The 16,485-nt window shown below is 38.6% G+C and overlaps 1 protein-coding gene across 3 annotated transcripts in view; it reads left to right on the forward strand.

Annotated features, from left to right (window-relative positions):
• TRPC4 (transient receptor potential cation channel, subfamily C, member 4) overlaps positions 1–16,485 on the forward strand; it is a 154,800-nt gene that overhangs the window by 131,762 nt on the left and 6,553 nt on the right. For all 3 annotated transcript variants that reach the window (XM_014966259.1, XM_014966260.1, XM_014966258.1), the window contains 3 exons: positions 4,924–5,237; positions 7,520–7,715; positions 9,348–9,542. In XM_014966259.1, the coding sequence (XP_014821745.1) occupies positions 4,924–5,237; positions 7,520–7,715; positions 9,348–9,542 (705 nt within the window). The remainder of the gene's footprint in view (positions 1–4,923; positions 5,238–7,519; positions 7,716–9,347; positions 9,543–16,485) is intronic.

Here is a 16,485-nt window from a genome sequence, read left to right on the forward strand (position 1 = left end):
TTATTGTATTTGCTGCTATCATTTTCCGTTTCCTCAAACAATAACCATTGTTTATTAAACAACCATTTTGTTGGTTTTGTTGTTATTAAACCACCATTTATTAAACAATAACCAACAAGCATGACAAGAGAACAAATACTTCAGTTCTTCATATTTTGGGTTTTTTGGTCCTAAAATGCAGTTTTTCTTTTTTCTTTTTTTGCATATTTTCACTGTTTCAGGTTTTAATGCTTAGTCTTTTAGGTCCTCTACTTTCTTTTCCTTTTCACGTGTGTGCTTCTTTGTTCTCCTGGTTCTTTAATATGTCTAGATTTCTTTTTAGCATCCTCTAGTTAGTGGAATCAATAGAGATTTGTTGTCAGAGCCCTCTTATACTCATGATTTTCTTTATATTATTTGCTGTCTTCTTTCAGCTAGTGTATTTCACAGATAATTTCCAAACTTATATCTCAGACCTTCATCTTTCTCACTATTTTTTCAGCCAAATATTTCCAGTCTCTTAAATCATGTATCTTCAAAACTGAAAAAACAGCCCTCACTCTCTGCTTACAACCATGAGATATTTTGCATTGTACCCACATACGCAGGAAGCACTTGGGCCCAAGAAAAGCAGAATCAGTTAAGCTGAAATCTTTTGATCTTTGAATTTTTTAACACACCAGTTTTGTGTCTCAATCCAGAACATGATAGATATAGTCCTTTCTTCTCACCTTGATCCTTAACTTCATCTCTTCTAGAAAAGGTGATATAGGATACATCTTTTCAGACTTACAACTATAAGATAATCTCTCCCCTACTCTAATAATCAATAAGGAGAAACAGAGAAAGTTAAAGAGCAACTCATTTGACCTGTTTGGGCTTTCCTACTACTCTAGAAATGCCCTTTTTTCTTTGCTGACTATAAAAGGAGATGACAGAGAGCACAGATGTGTCTGTCCAGATCTGATTGGTTTAACTTGATCCTTGCTCTCTTACTATACCATATGCTATCCTTATTCAATGTTCTGTAGTTACATGTTTTCACACAAGGGTGTTTCCTTAGATTTTTCCCCTCCTCCTGCTTGTTTAATTTCCTTGGAATATGTCACTACTTGCCTTCACCTAAAATCTGTCTGCAGGTGGATGCTTTTGATTCTCTACCAAAATCCCCATCTTTTCCTAGTTTCAAATATCTTCTTTAATTTTTTTCATTAATATATTTTACCTTATTCCCCAACACACCTTGTGTACTTTTCCCTGAGTCTCAACTGCACTGTTCAGCACTTAATCTTTGCTAGTACTGATAACTTTTCCTAGCTATTGAATAGGTCCAAGTTTTCACATACCAGAGTTGTGAACTGCCAGTAGAATTCACAGTAACATACAATATTATGTTGTTCAAAATAAGGCATTATGGAAAATATGCTGAGGAGTTCTCACCTCTCTTTTCTCAATTAAGATTAAAAAATTTTTCTTCTTCATTTTCTTCTTACTTTTATCTCCTAGCTGGTGTATCTGGTAACTCACTTTTCTGCCACCTGTTATTTTGTCACTGATCTTGAATCAATCAGAATTGAACTGAAGGGCAATACTGGATGAGGCAGAATAGCATCTCTCTTGGAGCTACAATGTCAAATGCAGCAAGGCTTGATTTTACAGCATGATCATTAGGGGAAAGGATAGTCTAGTGAAGAGCGTCCAGCAGGTCTCGATTTAATTTTCTAGTCAGTAGAGAACAAATATCCATGGTGGTTGAAATACAAGGCTGCGTAATTCTTAACTGTTCAATGGACTACTGTTCTCCAGTTTTGCAGTTCTCATCCCTAAAACTACAAGACTGTCAGATGTTATGGCTGCTTGTATATGAATAGATAAAACTATGCCAGGGGTTGCTGTCAGAAACTAGGATTGTCTCACCTGTGCTACCAGTTGGTTAGAGCAAGCCTAGCATGGTGGGATCCTGTGCCAACTAGCACTGTCCAAAACAATGTCCAGTTGTCATCCATAATTTGAATTACAGAATCATAGAATGGGTTGGGTTGGAAGGGATCTTTAAAGGTCATCTAGTCCAACCCCCAGCAATGAGCAGGGACATCTTCAACTAGATCAGACTCCTGTTCAGGCTGACCTTGTATGTGTCCAGGGATGGATGGGGCATCTACCACCTCTCTGAGCAATCAGTTTCAGTGTTTCACCACCCTCATTGTAAAAAATTTCTTCCTTACATCTAGTCTGAATCTAATCTCTTTTAGTTTAAAACCATTACCCCTCATCCTACCGCAATAGGCCCTGCTAAAACATTTGTCCCCACCTTTTCTATAAGCCCCCTTTAAGTACTGAAAGGCTGCAATAAGGTTTCCCTGGAATCTTCTCTTCTCTAGGCTGAAAAACCCCAACTCTTTCAGCCTGTCCTCATAGGAGAGGTGTTCCCTCCCTCTGATCATTTTTGTGGCCCTCCTCTGGACCTGGTCCAGCAAGTCTGTGGTTTTCCTATGCTAAGGACTCCAGAGCTGGATGCAGTGCTCCAGGGGGGCCTCATGAGAACAGAGTAGAGGGGATGGCCTGCTGGCCACACTTCTTTTGATGCAGCCCAGGGTACAGTTTGCTTTCTTGGCTGTGATTGCACATTGCTAGCTCATGTCTGCTTTTAATCCACCAATACCCTTAAGTCCTTTTCAGCAGGGCTGCTCTCAATATCTTCATCCCTCAGCCTGTATTGATACCAGGGACCCTTGCACTTGGCCTCGTGAAATTCACATGGGCCCACTTATCAAGCTGGTCCAGGTCCCTCTGGATGGCATCATGTCCCTCAGGCACACGATCCCACTGTCTACATCATTAATGAACATATTAAACAGTACTAATACAGACCCCTGAAGGACACTGCTCTGATCTCTATCCAGACACTGAGTCATTGACCACTACTCTCTGGATGCGACCATCCAACCAATTCCTTATCCACCTAACAGTTCACCCATCAAATCCGTATCTCTCCAATTTAGGCAAGTCTGTGGTTTTCCTATGCTAAGGACTCCAGAGCTGGATGCAGTGCTCCAGGGGGGCCTCATGAGAACAGAGTAGAGGGGATGGCCTGCTGGCCACACTTCTTTTGATGCAGCCCAGGGTACAGTTTGCTTTCTTGGCTGTGATTGCACATTGCTAGCTCATGTCTGCTTTTAATCCACCAATACCCTTAAGTCCTTTTCAGCAGGGCTGCTCTCAATATCTTCATCCCTCAGCCTGTATTGATACCAGGGACCCTTGCACTTGGCCTCGTGAAATTCACATGGGCCCACTTATCAAGCTGGTCCAGGTCCCTCTGGATGGCATCATGTCCCTCAGGCACACGATCCCACTGTCTACATCATTAATGAACATATTAAACAGTACTAATACAGACCCCTGAAGGACACTGCTCTGATCTCTATCCAGACACTGAGTCATTGACCACTACTCTCTGGATGCGACCATCCAACCAATTCCTTATCCACCTAACAGTTCACCCATCAAATCCGTATCTCTCCAATTTAGAAAGGAGGACATTATGGGGGACTGTGTCAAAGGCCTTACAGAAGTCCAGCGAGATAACATCCGTATCTCTTCTTTTGTCCACCGATGTAGTCACTCCCTCATACAACGCCCTTAGGTTGGTCAACCAGGACTTGCCCTTGATGCAGCCATGCTGGCTGTCTTGAATCACCTCCCTGTCCTCCATGTGTCTTAGCATAGTTTCTAGGAGTATCTGTTCCATGATCTTCCCAGGCAGAGAGGTGAGAGTGACAGGTCGGTAGTTCCCAGAGTCCCTCTTTCTACCCTTTATAAAAATGGGTGCATTGTTTCCCTTTTTCCATTTTCTGGGGACTTCATCTGACTGCCATGACTTTTTGAATATCATATAGAGTGTCTTGGTAACTACATCAGACAGTTCCCTCAGGACTATGGGATGCTTCTCTTTGGGTCCCATAGACTTACAAATATTCAGGTGGTCCTAAAACACTTTGATAGCAATCACCTTTTTGGATGGTAAGCTTGGTGTGGAAACGTTGTGACACCTGGCTATGTTTTTCATCTGGCCCCACTGATACAGAAGAGTCCCTTCCCTTACTACTGAGGCCATGCTCAGCAGCTCAGAAGGATGCATCTGGCTAGAGTAGGTAAATAGAGATAACTCCATAGTCCCTCTTCGAAATCTGCTTTGTATTATATTATCCCATAGTGCTTCATAGCATAGGTTCAGTTCTCTGATATGTTCTGTAAAACAGATTAATGAGACCAAATAAATAATAAAGAGTCTGTCACAGTAGCTAGGTCTCAGTTCAAAGTATCAACTTTCATCTTCAAGAAAACTTTAGGTAGAGCTGGAACAGTAAAGAGTCAAAGTTCCAGGGATCAGATTCTTTCATAATGAGACAAACAAGCAGTTTGCCATGGTTCATTAATAAATAACTTTTCCGTTGTTGGTCCACTGTTAGTGATTAAATAATATACTTATTCTTTGATTAAATGTTTTTTTCTAACTCACCACAGTTCTTGTGGGTTTCTATCCATCATTGTCATGTCTGCACTGTTCTCCAAAGAACTAATTTACCTGATTTTACAGCTGAAAGTTCCTAAAATTCTAAAACCCAGGTGTTCTAATTGTTCCTTTTATTCTGTCAGAATCGTTAGACTTGCTTTTTCTACTGTGAAAATTGTAAGCAAATGTGAAACGCAGGCAAAAAACTGGAAAGCACAGACTATACAGCAGATAGAAATGAAGGACAAATACATTGGTACTGCCCTTTTTTTCTTTTGCTAAAATAAAAAACTCTCCTGAAGACATGTTATTCTCCAAAAGATTTTTATTGTGCCATCTGAAAATTAATTGAGCAGCTTATAAAGAAACTGACGTGCTTGTTTATGCAGTAAACAAGGAGTAATTTCTTCCCTTCTGCTTGTTTTCAGTATAGTGGGTTAGTTCCACGGGAGAGCTGGGACATGTGGCATCCAACCCTGGTGGCTGAGGCCCTGTTTGCAATCGCAAACATCTTTAGCTCCCTACGCTTGATCTCATTATTCACTGCAAATTCTCACCTGGGACCTCTGCAGATATCTCTAGGAAGAATGTTACTGGACATTTTGAAGTTTCTCTTCATATACTGCCTTGTGCTGCTAGCTTTTGCAAATGGATTGAACCAGCTGTACTTCTACTATGAGACAAATGAACCTGGCAGCTGCAAAGGAATACGATGTGAAAAGCAGAATAATGCATTTTCAACGTAAGTGGCTGATCTATTTCTACCCTCTCTCTCTTCTCACAATATTTTAATCACTGAGATGTTGGTTACAGGAAAGAAGTTGTCTGTTTTCTATTGGTATTGCACTCGTGTCCTGACAGACACATCTAAAGTTACCCTAATAAAAAAACCTAAATATTAACATTACATTGCTCTGTAATAATGTTCATCTCATGCCACCATGAAATCTGTACTATTCAAGATATCTCAAAAGATAAAAAGGTAAAATAAAGAGCAGGGGGACAATATGAGATTAGAAAGTACGTATATAGAATTAAGGGAAAATAGGTCATCAGATCAGATCTTGCTTATCCAGGCAGCTGTTGCTCTGCATTTCTTCCATGTCTACTTGAGGGCATTAAATAAATTTGGTGTTCTAAAACATGAAGATTCCATGTTAATGTGACAAACTGAGGCAGGAAAAAACATTCAGTCCAGATTCTGACTGGCCCTGAGTCTACTCTACACAATCAAATACTGTATTCTAATTTCTGTTTTAACATTTATTTATCTTTCTTTCACTTAAAAATTCAATTTTACTTCACTCTGTTATGTAGTTCATGTATAGCACCAAAACACTATCAAATGAACACTAATTCTCTATCTTATCTTTCAACTTCCAATCTGAATCAAATTCCTGCTATAAATAGTTTTTCCCTATTACCTTCTATGAATCATATCTAGGCTGTTTTAAAAATATATTTATTACCAATAGCTTCCTTCTCAAAGTAAATAATTTTATAAAAATAGCACCTTTTCTATCACCTTAATCAAGTAACCTTGCTCAGGCACAGCATATTTATCTTGCATATTAACAACATCTTATGCACATCTAAACTTTGTGCAATCTGAACAGAAAAGCATAGGGAAAATTTCCAGAACTCAACATTAAGGGACACAATATCATAGCAATATATGAAATACTGGGGACAACTGGCACTAGTGCCAGAGATGGTGTCAAGGCAAACTGCGATGCCTTATTAGCCTTTTCTGCGACTGTGAGCAGGAGGGAATTTATGCCCAGTTTAATTCATGCCCAGACCAGTCTAAACCACACAAGAGACTCCAGAGCAGTACTTTACCACTCATAGACACTGTGTTACAGGAGCAGAGAGGTGGGACCTAGAGTTCCTATAAGCAAAAGCATACTGACCCCTCAGGTATCTCTGTCGGACGGGACTGTACAGGGTAGCATGACAAAATCACATTTCACAGATGGCATCGCATGGTGGGAAAGGGACTGAAAGGTTAAGTTTTGCCCAATTTTGGACATCAGATCAGAGCATGCACGGCCATCCAAGATGATACAAATCCCCGCAGTTCAGCAGCCTCCCTGCTCCAGGTGCAGCAGGGACAGCACTGGTGGCCCACACGTCCTGTCTGGACAACCTGCTTCTGGTGTCAGGGTGGAGGAGCAGGAGAGAGGCCATGGGGAAAACTCACTCCAATTCATCTCAGGTATGGGACCAGAAAAGCAGAAAATTTTGCTCCATACTTATCAAGAGCAACTCAGCTAACCAAGGCCCATGCTTATGACACTATAGTGTAGCTGAACATTGTACAAAAGTAAAATTATCTCAAGCTGTCTAGTCAAATAAGATTTTTTTTAAAGTTGGTTATTGTTATTTAGAACCCTAGCTATTGCCCCAAACTTCCCTAAGGGAGTATCGTATCGTTTAGTTATAAATCACAAGTTTCATTTGAGAGCAGCATTTTGGTCTTTTTAATGTCTCCATTCTTTGCAAAACAAAACATATGCTAATGATAATAATGTCCTTCTAATTATACAACTCCTTTCATCTCCATGGCTCTCAACGCAAACTAAAAATTTTGTAAACTGACAAGATCAAGTTGGTATAAGGATACCATAACTGTCTTAACATCTTGGTGAAACACAATCGTTGAGTTACTTTTGGATCCTTGTTCTATCCTCTACAAAAAGGCAAAGGGTCAAAATACTTCAAGGCAGGTGTCCAAAATAAGATCTCTAAAACTGTATTTATCCCTCAGTATTTTGAACAAAAAGAGCCTTTTACGCACAGGCTTATTTATAGTTTTATTATTGTATATGTAAAGGCTCAGATTTGAAACATTAAGCCATTGTTTTCCTAGAAAGATATTCCATATATTTTGCCTATATTCTGATACGTATCTTTCATCTCAATCAAGTCAAGGACTTCTGTGTGTTTGTGGAAAAAATGAACAATCTGAAAAGTACGTGAATTCTTATTATATAGCTATTCCTTTTGGGTTTTGTTTTTCAGATTATTTGAAACACTGCAGTCATTATTCTGGTCTATATTTGGACTCATCAATCTGTATGTGACCAATGTGAAAGCAAGACATGAATTTACTGAATTTGTTGGGGCCACCATGTTTGGTACCTATAATGTAATCTCTCTGGTTGTTCTACTCAACATGCTAATAGCCATGATGAATAATTCTTACCAACTTATTGCTGTAAGTTGTTCCTTATCCTTACATCATTTATAATGTATACCTTCTCTTCCTGCATCCCATTTTCCTGGCATTTACAGACAGGATATTGGGACAAATACTCTGTTTTTTTTCTAATTCTTTTGCACTGTTCTGGAATGACAAAGAAACCAGATGCCAGCTGAACTGGGAAGAGGGGTATTTCCCCACAACTCTAAATGCTGCAGAAGCCAGCTCATGTGTTGAGAAGGGTGGCCTGAAGCTGGTGGGAAGTGACATGGGCTACAGCCCTGCCCAAGCTGTACTGTGCAAAACCTCTCCTGGGTCTGCCAAAGATTGCTCTGTCTCTGCCTTTATTTTTAATACATTATATTTATTAACTTTTTAAAGGCTGTTATTTTGGGATTTTTATATAGTATGAATATACATTTAATAGCAATTGGATGCATATGTTTCATGGACAATTTTGGATCCGTTAGCAATTCAAACAAAGGGTCATGACTTCTCATTCAGCAGTGTCCTGTTCTCTCCTTTAATAAAAACTGTCTTTATCCTTATCAGAGCCATCAGCTTATTTTTAATTCTCAGCTATCAGGGAGATTAATGAAAATAAACACGGATTCATCAAATCATAATTCAAATATGATAATGCAGAAAGTAAACAAATAAAAGAAAGCTTCATAGTCTTAAGATTTTAAAATGTGCCTTTTTTCTAATCTGGAAATTACAAGTTTTTCTGCAACAGAAATGCTGACTACATGTGTTTATATAACACTAGTTGGCAAAGTCTGGTACACAGTATCACAATATACTAGCATGCAGCAAAACTCAGATGCAGGTAGAATACTTTTCCTGCTACATTCCTAAATTATGGGTTTGATTACTGTATATGTCACTAAATATTAAAGGCTAGGGCTAGACCTGTAGTTAAAGTTCTATCTATAAGTACTATGTTTGTTGTCCAAATCTAATATTAGTGATTTAAACTTCTTGTTCAGATGCTAGGGTTTAGCAATCTTTCTGTGGTCTTTAGTTTTGATATTTTTTTTCAAACTTTTCTAAACTATACAATATTATGTAGAATACAAAAGAAATCAAATTTCAAGTAAAAAATAATTAAAAACCCCACAACCTATTCCAAATATGTAATTCTGAAGTAGGAGGAAACACAGATACTCAACAGTTTTAAGTTGCCTTGTGATTTGTTGGATAACCTATTTGAATTTCTGGCAATTACTAAGAGAGACTTACAGACTTGTTGAAGCTGCTACACAGCAGAGTAATTGGAGTGATCTATTTGGAATGATGATGAACTGCTATTATAACAAAACATCTCTTCCAGAAATGTAGCATTTTTCTGCTTGTAATTATCCTTTGTTGTTTGAGAGACTTAATTATTTAAAAGCCTGTAGCAAGGAAAGAAAGGTTGAAAGTGGGTATATACAGTACATACCTAACATCTCTTTACTGAATTAAAGCAGCTTAGCTTTGCTTTGTGTTAAAGACCTTCTGTCAAAAGAAGATGCCAGTATTTTAACAAAGAAATTCGTTAGTATTTCAGGGTTGTTCTAGTTTTAGGTTGTCAGATTTTTGTACATGTTTGTTTCACCTTAATTACAGCAACATTTGGGCTGCTGTTGTGTTTCTTGTGTGCAGGATCATGCAGACATCGAGTGGAAGTTTGCTCGAACAAAACTCTGGATGAGTTACTTTGAAGAAGGAGGAACTCTGCCCACTCCTTTTAATGTCATACCAAGCCCAAAGTCTCTGTGGTACCTGATCAAATGGTTGTGGAGACACCTTTGCAAGAAAAAAATTAGAAGAAAGCCTGAAAGTTTTGGAACAATAGGGGTAAGTCCTGTGTTTTACTCTGTCTGTAGTCCTCCTCATTGCTATATACATGAGTCTTACTCAGCCTTACAGAGCATCCGAACTGTCAAATAACGTGCATATGAGTTAGAGAACAATTCTAGCAAAGAATGTTTATTTTTTATATTCATGTCAGTATATTTGACTGAAGAGAAGGCATCATTGTATTCCTGTGGAATGACATCATGAACCATGACTGTGCCTCACCTACAGATAATGCAAGAAAGATTAGAAGCAATACAAATATGAGAGATCAAACGTGCACACTTGTCTACCAGTCCCAGAGGTGTGATTGATAGTGTCTAGCTCAAGTGTCACAGTTCAAGTATCATTGACATATCATGAACCACAGACTCCCCTATAAAGTATTCATCAGGGGATATTCTCTGTCTCTCTGACTCTCTTTACATGTAATGAAAGGGGATTACCATAAAAACATTCTTACCAAAAGCTGTTTCCATTAAAGAAAGCATTTTGAAAGGTAACAACATTTACTTGGAATTGCTTACTTGAATATACAGGTAGAGTTATCTCAGAATCACATTGGTACCCTATTCTTATACTGCTGATTAGTAATAAAATTTCTAGGAAAAAAAAAAAGGGGGAAAAAGATACATAAGGGGAGCAAGAATAGTCCTGCGCCTGGATTCAGCAGATGCTTGTGTTATATCTCAGCCACAAACTTTATCTGGTAGCTGCGGTGATTTGAATTTGTCCCTCCTATATTTAACCAAATAAGATACCTGTCAGCAGCGTAGTTTGTCTGTATTGTCAGAAGAAATAATCAGACAACAGCCTAACCCACCAACAACTAAATCTCTTTAGTTATGTTTTCTGCATTTCCCACAGCGAGTGAGTCACTACCTCAGTATCTAGACTGCATTTAGCCAACTCCAACATAAAGAAAACCATTGTGGATAAAATGTGGATAATGGCACTTTCCCTATACCATAGGGATTTGGTGAATATACATGTTTTCAAGTCTGTTAGGGACTTAGACAGAAAAGTATTAGGTGAGAGTATGAGAGTGTCATGTATGAGTAAGGGGAAGAAGAAAGGGTTATAGTGCTCACGTACTGGTAGCAAAAGTTCCATTCATTTCAAAGAAGCCAGAGGATGTGATACAATTCTTTGCTGGATCATTAGTCTATCGACCTTTTCTTTGTATTTCTTCACAGTTTCTTCAGAAATAATAATAAGGGTGGGCTTTTCCTACATATTTTCTTGTCATATCCTGGCATTCAGTTTAATCTCCAAATATACTTGGAGGAACAAGTTCACAGGTGTGTACAGATATATGATAAAAAGGAAGAGTGACATATAAAATAGATTCAAAATTCCTAAGCTGATGAGTGGATTTTGTCCTCTTTGTGGAAAGCTTCTAATCGGGCTTCTTGAAATATCCTGATCTTCTTGGCCAGTATCTACATTGTGAAAGCAAAACATGCTTCGCTTAGCTGTCATACTTGTAGGTAGGAAAGAAATAGCCAGAAAAGGAAGCTTATAAACATGAGGATGACATAGAAACAAGCCACTAATAGACTACAAGAAAGAAACACTGAAAAAAACTATTAAAATTAATATTACAGGAACAGTGGAGAGAGAAAAACAGTGATTCAGATAGAAATAAAAATAAAGACATGAACTAGCATGAATGGTGAATTTCAAGAATAAAACATCACTGTGTAGCCTGGCAAGGGGAAGAAGTAAATGCAGAGACCAACAGGAGAAAAAACTGCGAGATTTTGTCAGAAAGAGAAAATCAAGAGAGTGATGTACTTGTGTGAGTGGGAGAGTGGACAAATGCTTCTAGGCATTTGTTAAACATTTGGTGGGGATGATTAGCTAGTGTAAACTGATAGAGTGATATTAAAATTAATGGAGTGATGCCAGTATATAGCAGCTGAGGATCTAGGATTGGTTAACACAATATTCCTGTTTGACTGACTGAGATGAATCCAGAACATCATTATGCACCCCAGCAAAACCTTCAGGACAATACCTTCTGTCAGACTTTCCATCGAGGATAAGAGATTTTTTTTTTTTTTTTTCCTGCAGGTCTGGAGTAAAGTCATTCCTGGTTCTGTAGAATAATAAAGAAAGATAAAGGGTGCTTTCAGCCCCGCGCTGAATGGCATGGTGAGGAAGGGCATTCAGAAATATCACCCCCAGCTTTCTACAGCTACCTCCTGCTGAAATTAGCAGCTTGTGTTTTTGAAAGCTGGTACAGCAAAGAGTCAAAGGGCAAGGAGTCTATACATGGAGCTGGCTGGGATTTTTTTCTAAATAGAATTTTCTTATTTTTTTTCCCCCAATGAAAAAAAAACGAAATCCTTAACCCCCAAATATTATTCATTAATACATACCAGTTTCAAAGAAGCTTTTGCTGGGAAGGACTCGTCAGCTTCAGGATGGAATTTCTGTTTGGAGAGAGAAGGAGCAGGTGCCAAGTAAAGAAAATAGCTTGGGCTAAGAAAGATTCAGGTTCACTTCTATTCTCCAGGTGATATTTAATTACTTACCCCAAGCAGAACAGTACTGACAGGAGAGATTTCCATCTCAAAATCATTAAGACTGTGGAGGGGAAAGCTGCTCTCTTGGGAGAACAGAAGAGATGGAGCTGAACCTGGCTTCATTATGATTTGAATGTGAACCACTAATTACTGATTGATTTGGGAGTGGAGGACATAGGCAAGGGAGTGGTATAGGACATTTTTGGTTAATTTCTGTAAAGTAAATTTAAAAAAAAAAAGTTTGATGAAAGAAAGTGGAAATCCCAAAGTCTGTGAGACAATAGGGCCATATCCATCATTAGTTTCCACTACAGAGTAAGTAATTAACTGCAAACAGCTGCAAGTCTAGCTGAAACCCCTTTGAAGTAGAGAGCTCACCAGCAGAGCCATCATGGCAGCAGGACTTTCAGCTGCCTGGAAAAAGTGAGTGCCTGACCAGGCAGATTCAGTTGACACATCTGGGCATCTCACAAAATTGCCAAGTTCTTCAGCTAGCTTCTCAGCTATAACAGAAGTCTCATTAGGGCTCTCCAAGTTTGGAACATTTTGCAATTTCTAGGCCCAGCTATGCACTCAAGCTCCAAAATGGGATAAGATGTGCATGCATTCTGACTTCCACATGAGGAAAGGCTGTCCACACCCATCAGAGTGTGAGAGCCACTATTCACTCTAGCGGTCAGGTCTACACACAGCTTGGGTAGATGTAAACCAGATGCTGTTAACTGGATTTTCCCAAGTCACTGGAGAATGAATGGGCACACCATGGTGATCTCACAGTTTGTCCTGAGGGAATCCACTGTTTTCTGGCTTTGAAAAACTTATTCCCATCACCCACAGCTCAGTCTTGGGTTCCCAGAACTTCTTCAATTTTCCCAACAAACACCATCACAAATGAAATGTAGAACCTCTATGAAATGTAGAACCTCTTCCCTTTTAACCAAAGAGAAATTAAGAGTTTTCTCTGCCTTTTGTTCAGGGATCTCAGGTGACAGCTCTCTGAATCCAGATCACTGAAAACTTCCACTGTAATAACTCTGGCCTTAGACCTACAAGATAAGCTTTTTGGGACCTACTGCTTTTCATTATTAACTCTGATTCCTTCCCTATGACCAGTACTGGGGAAAAAAAAAAAAGCACTATAGACTCTGTTTCAGGCTAGTTTTCTTACATTTCTTATGTGGATGCATGGACGCCACGTTGCCTGTAAGGCAATACTTACATTTCAAAATATTTTGTTCTGAAACCTTTAAATGCTAACTTTCCTATTAGGAAGCTCTAATCAGCGGTGACGTGCTATGGTGTTTTCCAGTAGAAAAAGCAATAGTGGGCATCCAAAGGCTGAGTCAGTGCTAGAGGATACAAAACAGATGATAGACAGAATGCAGATGGCTTGTTAAAGCCAGCATTTTTCAAGGATCAGGCATGATATTTGCATAAGAAACCTCAGTACCAAAAATCCAGGAATCATGAGCTAGGAATGAATTAAATGTGTCACCAACAATTCACTGTAAAAAATATATATAGGTGTGCCCTCGAAAGTTCATTATATGCAAGCAGAACTCATAAAGAAAAGGTTCAGGGTCACAATAGTTTACAGCAGACAGGCTAGTGAAAGGATTTGTCTGGCTCTTATGAAGAAAAAAAATGTCAGTAGAAATAAGCAGGGCATGGTTGCTTGGGAGAACCATCTACAGTGCTGCTTATAAGAAAGCTATCGCAGGAAAGAACAGGGTCTGCAGAGAAGCGAAGTGCTTTTGAATAAAGCTGATTAATGTGCTTCTCCTGGGGTGTCAGTTCTGTGATTCTGACATACTTTATTGTACTGGGACAGCTGAAGCAGTGGGTGGTAGAGTCAAGGGGACCTTTTTCAAGGGGCAGGTTTTTTCTCCAAAGCAACACACTGCCCAGCCATGCTGATGGCAGCTTCTCTAGCCACAGCTGCAGCTGAAGGAAGGCCAGGATGCTTACCTGTGATTTACTACTACTCCAGCTCTGCTATTAATCAGACAGAGACCTTCTACCTTTCAGATTTCAGCACATTTTTATTTCCTGTCATTTTGACATATCTCAGGTATGCAGCATTCTTTTTAGCTATTATCACAAAGTATCTCCTACACTTAAAACTCTGAAATAACAGTGTGTGCTGCTTTATATATAGAGAAAGCAGTTCTGTTAACTTTGTCAGCTCACCTTTGCAAGAGACATATTAGTAATGTAATTTTATTGATTAGGCAGGCTGAAGTTTTCCTGACTTCCCAAGGCCTTTGCGTGTCTCAAGGTTATTCCTGTTGGCCATCTGAAATCCATTGCTATTTCAAAAAAGAAGAGATGTAAGAAAAGAAATGCCAATCCAAATAGAATAAATTATCCTATTTTCCTCAAATTGCATCCCACTTCATGTCTGATCAGTCACTGAAAAGTGTTTTACCTATAATTTTAAGTATTCCAGTGGAGAAAATGGAAAAGAGTGTCAGGGATGTCTTCATTAATTGGTTTTTTTGTTTGTTTGTTTGTTTGCTTGTTTTGTTTTGTGCATTTGAATTTTAGATAAACAGTTACCTCTTTTCTAGCTATTCAGATTTTTATGCCATTTTTCCAAGCAACCTACATGATAATATTATCATTTGTCAGAGAAAATCTACTACCCCCTTCTCCTATTCTTTGCTCTCCAAGTGGAAAATGATGCAACTTCTAAGTCATTATAAGTATTTTTTATTTTCCCTGTAATGTGTATTATTGAAAGCTGAGCAAAGAAATAACATCTTCCACCTGGAATGGAAATCAGTCATCTGGAGTGTTTGTTGTATAGCCAAGGACCATCTCATGAGGAAACCTCTTTGTCAACACAGATAAGTTCTTACCCTTTTTATGGGATGTTTCTATTCAAGATGAGGAATATATCCCATGACTTCAGATGATCTTTACATTTTTTGGACCTTTATCGCTAAGCAGTTTGAGGTCAAATGCAGATATTAAATTTTGATAAAACACTTCAAATGAAGTAATTTGTCATTATCAAATTTTTGACTAACAAAGAGATTTTTCTTCCAAACAGTGCAAATTACTAGGAATGGCATAAGCAGGAAGACCAAAATAATTACCACTACTAGTAGAACTACAATTATAGCTTCCTAAAGGATATTAGCGCCCCCTTTGGAAAGTGATTGAAGTATCCCCTTCAATTTCATGATTGACATTGTCATCAGAAAACTGTTCCTTCCCCTGTTGCTATTTTTAGTCACATTTAACTTTTATCCTTTTTCCAGCCATAATTTTCAACACTTCTTCATGCGCATAGCATAGCAGTTACTTGAAACAAGTTTTGAAAAAATACAAATTAGACTATGACCACATAGAAGGACTTTTTCACAGAGAGAGTGGTCGGACATTGGAATAGGCTGCCCAAGGAGGTGGTGGAGTCACCATCCCTGGATGTGTTTAAGGGACGTTTAGATGCGGTACTGAGGGATATGGTGTAGGGGAGGACTTTGTAGAGTAGGGTAGATGGTTGGACTCGATGATCCCAAGGGTCTCTTGCAACCTGAATGATTCTATGATTCTATGATAGAGACAAGCAGGCTGGCTGAGAACTATGGACAATATGACTGTTAATGACCTTTTCTTTATAGTGAATAGTTTGATTTTCAGATGTGTTTAAGCAAAGATTCATTCTGCTTTCAGAAGGAATGGAAAGGTGATTATTAACTGGAGACTGAATCTGAACATTTAAACAGGAGATAGAGAACTGATTGTAGTAATAACTTTGATATGTTATGTGTAGGCATATTTCCCTGTACAGTATGTATACGTCTGTGTATGAAGACACACCATTAAATACATTCTCTTTCAGCTTCTCAATAGTATGGATTGAAAAAAATTGTTAAGTACAGTAGAACTGTTCTGGACAGGTTACTACACAAATAAATTTGTTTACATGGTCATCCCAAATTACACTTGTTGACATTGTGTCGAGTGGAAAATCCATAGCCTCTGTTTCTGAGAGTTTCAGAATTCATTGCAAAAAAGATTAAACCTTATTTACCTTTTTGTTGTCATGGGTATGGAATTAAACATATGCATTTATTTCACAAGAAAAATAAAATAGAACAGACAGCAACTGTAGAAAGTATTCTCCAAATCAAGAATCAGCATTTGTTTTATTTATAGGAGTTATTAGCTTTACCTGAACTGAAGTGTGTTTCAATTACACCTTAAAGTGTTTTTCGCTTTACCTGTGAGTCAGATGTGGTGTTGAGAGCTCTCTTCGCCACCGACTCCCTTGGTGCTCTCTCAGCAGGAATGAAACATCTCCACCGTGTGGTCAACTGCGAAAAATCAGATTATTTTTTTTTTTTCTAAAAGCCAGCTAAAGGCGGGTGGTGGTAGGATATCAGCCGTCCCACGGCTGCCTT

Source organism: Calidris pugnax, unplaced genomic scaffold (genome assembly GCF_001431845.1).
Source record: "Calidris pugnax isolate Ruff unplaced genomic scaffold, ASM143184v1 scaffold20, whole genome shotgun sequence".
Taxonomy (NCBI): Eukaryota; Metazoa; Chordata; class Aves; order Charadriiformes; family Scolopacidae; genus Calidris; species Calidris pugnax.